This window comes from Poecilia reticulata, chromosome 16 (assembly GCF_904066995.2).
Source record: "Poecilia reticulata chromosome 16, P_reticulata-male-v2, whole genome shotgun sequence".
NCBI classification, from domain to species: Eukaryota; Metazoa; Chordata; class Actinopteri; order Cyprinodontiformes; family Poeciliidae; genus Poecilia; species Poecilia reticulata.
The window spans coordinates 928,820-937,002 of record NC_088845.1 but is presented as its reverse complement, the minus strand read 5'-3'; the positions used below and the strand labels follow the sequence as shown (position 1 = coordinate 937,002).

The window sequence follows — 8,183 nt, the reverse complement described above, 5'->3', positions numbered from 1 at the left end:
GTCACATGACTCAGCGGCGCCAGCCAGACGGGAGAATGCATTCTTACTTTATTTATACTTTATTTAAATTTCACTTATGGTTCTACTGAAGGAAAGAAATTCCTTATTATTTTCTTTTTATTGTTCAACTTGGAAAAAAAGAATAAGTTTGAAACTGTTTAGTGTTTGTTGTGGTTTGTCAGCCCTGAAGCATTTTGTTGTCACATACAATGTTTGGCAAAAATCCATCCAAGGTCTTTTGGATCTATAAACCTTAAATAAGAAATCATATCGGTATCGGTATCGATATCTGCGACACTGCCCTGCATTTCCTTGGTGTCAGATCGATACCAAAACTCCCAGTATCGCCATGTAGATCCTTTATTCAAAATGTTAATTATCAAGTAGGTTCTTATCATTCTTATCATTATTACTAGGAAACTGAAGCCTGTCCAGATTCAGAGGAAATCTCCTGGACCAAACTGAGCTGCTGTTGGACCCGTCCGGCTGGGTCTCCGGGATCCAGAACCGTCTCTGCTCTGGTTGAGCTGGACTGCAGCATGGAAACCAGTAGACCTACTGGAGTTCACAGGGAACCTGCTGGTTTCTTCTACTACTCTCCTATCGTCTGTCTACAGCCGTCTTCTGCTCTGGATGCGCCAGCTGGAGGTTTCTGCTATTAGAGGGTTTTCTTCTCTCCACTGTCGCCCCCTGGTGGTCAGTATGACGGCTTCCTGTAATAAACTGAACTGAGCTACAACAGGAACTGAGTTTGATGCTTTTATTGTGAAACCGTTGATGAATTTTATACAAACCTAAACTATGAGCACAGTTGGCTGATAAAAATGTATTCAATGCAAGTCCATATTTACAAAATAGAAAGTTGTGTCCTTCCTACAAAATAAAAGAACTGATAAACTAAAAGAGGTGGGCGGAGCTTCCAGTTTCTACAGTCCATAATCATAACAAGAGAAAAGTTCGGGTATCATCCCCAGAACCTCTGTTTGCCTGTGGGCGGAGGCAACGCCTCGTCCAGCGGCGGTGCAGCGCCGAACACCGACCCCGCCGACTCCACCGTGAAGATGAAGTAGAAGTTGGCCGCCATCATGACGAGGCTGGGCAGGAAGGACAGGCCGAAGCCGAAACCGCGGAGGCTGCTGCCGAACGCAGCCGCCAGCCAGTACGCCAACCTGGAGGAGCAAAAAATCGTTGACCTTTGACCTTTGGTTCTGAGGCACCACCCTGAACCAGTTGCCATCCCGACACTCACCGGCCGAAGGCGAAGACAATGGTCAGCAGCGGGACGAGCTTCAGCTGCTCCTGGCTCAGGTACATCGCCATGACAACCAGCTGCAGGAAGTAGATCAGGAAGAGGGAGGTGGAGTCTGAGATGAAGCGTCGGTGGATGGAGACTTCTTGAAGCTCCGCCTCCTTGATGACATCATCAATGACCGGCTGAGTGGATCCAGAGCGTAGCCGGCTGATGCCCAGGACCAGCCAACCTGGGAGGGAGGGGGCAACAGGTGAGACAGGTGAGAGACAGACAGGTAAGTCCCAGGTTATCTCTTCTCTCCATCTCACCGAGGATGACGGGTGCGGCGGCGAACACAGAGCAGCGAAGTGTGTAGACCAGCCTCAGCGGGGCGCCGTCCAGCAGGGGGGCGTCAAACGGCAGGAAGACGTACCCCCCCCACACCAGGAATGGGAAGAGCAGTGCTGATGTCATCAAGGACACACCTAGCTTCAGTGCATCTCTGCCTGAACATCCCCCTTTACCTGGACACACAGGTGAGACAGACAGGTGAGTGCTAAGCCCCGCCCACCTGGAGCAGAGGTCTCAGGTAAACTCACAGGTGGAAGGGGGGGGGTCCTTGGGGAAGTCAAACTGATAGCCATGTTGGTTGAAGTCCACTTGGCGAGGGCTCAGGAAGGGGCTCCTCTCTGATTCCATTTCCCAGAATGCCTCTGTGTCTCTGGAGGCGACGGGGGAGGGGAGGACGGTGACGGCCGGGCTGAACACCTGAGCAGCTTTCTCTGGAAGCTGGTTCTCCTCCAGGCGGCACCGCTCCTCACCTATAAGCCCCGCCCTCTCCATCTTGCGGCCACGCTCGCTCTCTGTCCAGCTGGATGCGTCTGACCTCGTGATGACCCCATCAGTTCGTCCCCCCGTCCCCGTCTCTCTGTCCTCCGGCCACTGCAGGGTCCCGGGCTCCAACATGGCCACAGGGTCGTCTGCGTCTCGCTTTGCGTCCGTCCCGCCACCTCTCTCTGTCAGGATTGCTTTAAGTAGCGGATCATCGCTCAGAGACACGTCCATATCTGAGGACAGAGAGAGGACAGTTGGACCCTTGTGGAACACTTAGTTGGTCCATCAGACACCAGCCGGCGCTCAGAGGTCATGTGACCCTAATGGAGGTCACCTGCTGACCTGGAGAACGGATTGTTCAGGTGAGACCGTGTCTGAATGTCTCACAGACCCAATCAGACCCATCAGGGCCAGGAAAATGTAAACATTTTACACAATGACTTTATTTTTATTTTTTATCAAAAGTCCAAAGAGGAACCTTTGAATTGTGTTTCTGGTACAGCAGTAAATCTGACGCACATCAGCTAACAGCCGTGATGAAGCAGCTTTTCTCAGTTAATTTATACTTCAAACTGATCTGATGCTAGAAAAGGCTACTGCTGTGCTAAAAGCAGTTAGCCTATGTCTGCTAGCATAAAATAGCATAGACAAAATGTAGCTAATGCTAACGTCAATGTTCACAGTAGCAGCTAACGCTAACATCAGCGTCCACATTTGTAAAGAAACTGTGGAAAGATGAACTTTGCTCCAATCTGATGAAGAACCTGAAGATTAACATCTGGAGATATCTCTGCTGCTCACCTGATGGATATTTATTAAATCATTTTGCTGCAAAGATGGGTTTTAAATTAAAAATCTTGTCGATTTTTAGGTATATAGTTTTTGATTAAAATGTGATTAAATATTAAATATTTCTGGTTAAATATTTTAATCTGGTTCCATAGCCAGTAGAATCCGGAGCTCAGATTAATTTATGGGATGGAGAAGAAGCTGATTTCCAGAAAATCCAGGAGGCCCAAATTTGTCAGATTTGTTTTCAACACTTTTAAAGTGTCTATATTTAACTCTTTTTGGAGAGTTAGTACCTTAACTCAAATTAAGTGTCAAATTCCAATTCTGCTGGAGTTAGTCATTTAACACTAAGCTACACTAACTCGGTGTTAGAGCTTAATATCAACTCTCCCAGAGTATTTTTTTATTTTATTTCATAAGAGTTATTTGTAATCAACATTAAATGGGTATTTATTGTTTTGAACTTAGGGTAGGGTTAGGTTAACCCTACACCAAAACAACTTTTGAATGTGCTTTTTCTGCACTCATTCATGGATTATTCTTAGTGTGATGGTGAGCCACACAGGGTAAGGTCCACACATCATCATAATATTATCCTAATATTGCAAGTCATTTAATAATGGTAACTTTAACAGTGTGTCTCCACTTATAACATTGAATTGAAGTGGAGATTGTTTGGGAAGCAGTGCAGCACCAACACTGTTTATAGTGGGGATGGTGTGTTGCTGACCTCAACTCGGGACGTTGTGGGCCGGTGGCCGGAATACTTCGAAGACCTCCTCAATCTCTCCAACATGCCTTCTGTTGAGGAAGCTGAGCCTGGGAACTCTGGGTTGGGCTCTCCAATCTCTGGGGACGAGGTCGCCGAGGTGGTCAAAAAGCTCCTCGGTGGCAGGGGCCCGGGGGTGGCAGGGCCTCGGGGGTGGCAGGGCCCCGGGGGTGGATGAGATCTGCCCGGAGTTCCTTAAGGCTCTGGATGTTGCAGGGTTGTGTTGGCTTACGCGACTCTGCAATATTGCATGGACATCAGGGGCAGTTCCCCTGGATTGGCAGACTGGGGTGGTGGTCCCCCTGTTTAAAAAGGGGGACCGGAGGGTGTGCTCCAATTACAGGGGGTCACACTCTTAAGCCTCCCTGGTAAGGTCTATTCAGGGGTCCTGGAGAGGAGGGTCTGTCGGATAGTCGAACCTCGGATTCAGGAAGAGCAGTGTGGTTCTGGTTCTGGAACACTGGACCAGCTCTACACCCTCAGCAGGTCCTTGAGGGTTCTGGGAGTTCGCCCAACCAGTCTACATGTGTTTTGTGTCCCAGGGGGACCTTGTGGGGGGTTCTCCGGGAGTATGGGGTACCGGGCCCTTTGATACGGGCTGTCAGGTCCCTGTATGACCGGTGTCAGAGTCTGGTCCACATTGCCGGCAGTGATGGTTACTGGGGCTTGTTCAGGGAGTTTGCTGTGGTCCTCTCGTAGAGAGATTAGCCACTGTTGTGGGACGCCTCCCTTTCCCATATGTCTTTCCAGTATTGTTCAGTCTCCAGCCTGGGTGGGTCTGCTCTGTTGTTATTACCCTGCCATTGAGAGTACACTTTAGCTGGTTGGGTGGCGAAGAGCCGGTTAATCCTCCTGGCTTCATTCTCTCTCGTGTATCTCTTTAGGCGGCTGGCCAAGGCTTGGAGCCTTTGTTTGGCAGTTTCTTGATCTTAGCCTCTAACCGTCTTTTCCACGGTCGGTATTGGGTCTCATGGTTGCTCTTATAGCCAAGCATCTCAAGGATCACTGATGCTGAATTGTATATCAGCTCATTGGTTTCTGTTAGTTCATTGGTTTTTCCAAGCTGACTGTATAGCTCAATGGGTAACTCACCAGTCTTTGACCCGGGTTCAAATCCAGGCTGGGGCAAAAAAGATACAACAATGACATTGAGCTATCCAGTGTGGGTCCTTAGGCAAGACCCTTGGAGCTATACAGCCTACCTCATACCATGAGAGACATTGATAAGCACGACATGCCGGCTCAGACGTCGCCCGGCCAAACAAGGTCTGCGTCAGGTGCTGGGGAACCAGAGCACCCTGATGAAAAATGGGCTACTGGAACAAGACGGAAATGGGCGAGAGGTGAAAACATGGATCTGTTGGAATATATATATTACTAGATAATATATTTTAAAAATTATGACTAGTTTTTTGCTTTGTAAAATGCTCATCATACATCAATATCAAAATATTCTATTCCAAATCTATTCTTTTCCCCACTAAGAATATTTAAATATGCTGAACCATGTATCAATCCAATTCAAAAATACTTAAAAACATAAATTTCCTTGTAAATGTAACTATGATAGCCGTTTGAATAATCCTGAAAATCTGTTTAGTATTTAGCGAGTTATGATTAATTAAATGCGTCGATACGTCATTGCGCCTACATTGGATAGCAGCCACACAGGCTCACCCACTAAAAGGAAACAAACGCACCCAGCACAACACTTTCATTCCATTGGCTGAGAGGTTGCTAGACGACTCTGCCAAGAGGCAGTTCCATGTTTCATAAGCGAGCAGAGACTGTCAGCTGGAGAAGTTTTGAGAAGACAGGCAGAAATTCTGCTTTCAAAATAAAAATGTAAGCAAAAGGATTAAAAGTTTTGAGAACAAAAGACACAAAGTCCTGCTTTCAGACTGCATATACAGATTTGTGGCACTTATCTCAATATTAATGATCATAACGGTGTTTAGTTGCACAACTTTACAGACTCGTTCATTTATGGCTGTTTTCACGTTTATGGTGCTGTTCATATTAGTCTCGATGTTTGTAGTTTTCTGGAGCGCAACGCGAAGCTCGACGTCATTCACAGCAAAACATATTAACTAGATATTAAAGACACAGTGATGAACCTGGAAGGTCTGACTAAAGCTAAATGGCTGTCAGTCAAATTCTGGGGCTTATTTCAAAACCCAAATGAGTAACTTCACGTTCAAAAACGAGCCCAAAAAAGCTCAACCTGCGACTCATTACATTTAGAAAAAACAGGCCCGAAGCCGCTCATTATAACAGGACTGTCATTTTTTTGAGTTTGAACAGAAACTCAAAATAGTTCCTGTTTTTCCAACAAACTGCACAGTTCATGTTGCCGTCGCTCTGATGCGGCCACTCGACACGTAGAACAAATAAAATTCATCCATTTTCTTTGCACCCTTGTCCCTTGGGGTCAGGAGGAGCTGCTGCCTCTCCAGCTAACGTTCCGGGGTCACCTGGACGGGTCACCTGGACGGGTCACCTGGACAGGTCACCTGGACAGGTCGCCAGTCTGTCTCAGGGCAGCACAGAGACACACACTCACACCTAGGGGCAATTTGGAGAGGCCAGTTAACCTGACAGTCATGTTTCTGGACTGTGGGAGGAAACCGGAGAAAACCCACCATGCACTGGGAGAACATGCAAACATGCCAGGAATCGAACCCAGAACCTTCTTGCTGCAAGGCAACAGCTCTACCCACTGCCCCACTGTGCAGCCGGAAATAAAATTAAATTACAAAATTAAATAGTAACGCAAAGTGATTTCGATGAGTAACTAACCTGATTACCGGATTTTAAAGCTCCGACATGTTCCAGTTGGATAAATGTGTTTATTTTAGACCAAACCCAGCAGAACCTTCAGGTCTAAATTTGCAGCTCAGTCTCTGATCTGACGAACCTCCAACCTGCTGCTGAATGTTGGGGATTAACTGGTTAGAACCTCCAGAACCAGTCGGTACCAGAATGATTGATCACATCTGCCAGCAGCGGGTTTCACTGGATCCGGATCAGCGGGATCCAGCTGAGTTTTTATTATTTCTCTGAATATTTCATCAAAAACAAACAGAACCTTTTGGACCTCCGGAGCCACCCGAGTCCACCTAAACAGGAAGCGTGTTTGCAGTTTGACGTCACTGTGGTTCAGGTCCACCTGGAACCACCTTCATCACGAACGAATACCGAACCTGCTGACGGAGGGGAAAAAAGGCTCTGACCTTGGTTCTGGTCCGGTTCTGGTTCGACGGGTCTGGTTCTGGACTCAGCCTCTTCTTCTTCTGTTGTTGCGATACTTTGCGGAAGTTCAGCCCAGGTGAGGTCAGGACAGGTGAATTAAAGGGGAGGTTCTCTTAAAGGGAACGCATCACAAAATTAAAACTCGGCCGACGGATAAGGCAACTTCGGAACCGGAAGTAGAACTAGGAGGCGGACTCAGTGGACCGGAATCGGAGGAGTTCTGCTGAGAAATATGAGATGGAGAATTTTAATACTCACTGACAATGAACCAGAATAACTTTATTTAATTATTTACTTTTTATTTATTTTATTTTGACCTTAATTCCTGCAGCAGCAGCTTCACATCATCAACGGTCCAGAACGCTGCTGCTGAGTTCTGAATAAAACCAGGGAGATGGAGACACCACCCAGCTCTACACCACCCGGTTCTACACCACCCAGCTCTACATCACCCGGTTCTACACCACCCAGCTCTACACCACCCGGTTCTACACCACCCAGTTAGTTCTACACCACCCGGTTCTACACCACCCAGCTCTACACCACCCGGTTCTACACCACCCAGTTCTACACCACCCGGTTCTACACCACCCGGTTCTACACCACCCAGTTAGTTCTACACCACCCGGTTCTACACCACCCAGCTCTACACCACCCGGTTCTACACCACCCGGTTCTACACCACCCGGTTCTACACCACCCAGCTCTACACCACCCAGTTCTACATCCCCCAGTTCTACACCACCCGGTTCTACACCACCCAGTTCTACACCACCCAGTTCTACACCACCCAGCTCTACACCACCCAGCCCTACGTCAACCAGCTCTACACCACCCAGCTCTACACCACCCAGTTCTACACCACCCAGTTCTACACCACCCAGCTCTACACCACCCGGTTCTACACCACCCAGTTCTACACCACCCGGTTCTACACCACCCGGTTCTACACCACCCAGTTCTACACCACCCGGTTCTACACCACCCAGTTAGTTCTACACCACCCAGCCCTACATCATCCAGCTCTACACCACCCAGTTCTACACCACCCAGTTCTACACCACCCGGTTCTACACCACCCGGTTCTACACCACCCAGTTCTACACCACCCAGTTAGTTCTACACCACCCGGTTCTACACCACCCAGCTCTACACCACCCAGCTCTACACCACCCGGTTCTACACCACCCGGTTCTACACCACCCAGCTCTACACCACCCAGTTCTACATCCCCCAGTTCTACACCACCCGGTTCTACACCACCCAGTTCTACACCACCCAGTTCTACACCACCCAGCTCTACAC

General features: G+C 48.2%; 1 protein-coding gene across 3 annotated transcripts; it reads right to left on the bottom strand.

Annotated features, from left to right (window-relative positions):
- Positions 1-746: 746 nt before the first annotated feature.
- tmem79b (transmembrane protein 79b) lies at positions 747-7,517 on the bottom strand. 3 transcript variants are annotated; one of them, XM_008430571.3, is made up of 5 exons: positions 6,426-7,517; positions 1,831-2,298; positions 1,561-1,755; positions 1,250-1,481; positions 747-1,169 (listed from the first exon to the last, which is right to left on the bottom strand). In XM_008430571.3, exons 2-5 carry the CDS (start codon positions 2,294-2,296, stop codon positions 965-967), a joined length of 1,098 nt encoding a protein of 365 aa, XP_008428793.2. In that variant the 5' UTR covers positions 2,297-2,298; positions 6,426-7,517; the 3' UTR covers positions 747-964. The 3 variants fall into 3 exon arrangements, with proteins under 3 accessions (XP_008428793.2, XP_008428792.2, XP_017165155.2); XM_008430570.3 differs by having other exon boundaries at positions 6,860-7,512; XM_017309666.2 differs by lacking the exon at positions 6,426-7,517 and adding an exon at positions 3,588-6,419.
- Positions 7,518-8,183: the final 666 nt, after the last annotated feature.

Coding starts and splice junctions, on each gene's coding strand:
- tmem79b (XM_008430571.3), bottom strand. CDS start 2,296: ATGGACGTGTCTCTGAGCGATGATCCGCTACTTAAAGCAATCCTGACA. Junction 1,756..1,830: donor GGACCCCCCCCCTTCCACCT/GTGAGTTTACCT, acceptor CTGTGTGTCCAG/GTAAAGGGGGATGTTCAGGC. Junction 1,482..1,560: donor CGCCGCACCCGTCATCCTCG/GTGAGATGGAGA, acceptor CCTCCCTCCCAG/GTTGGCTGGTCCTGGGCATC.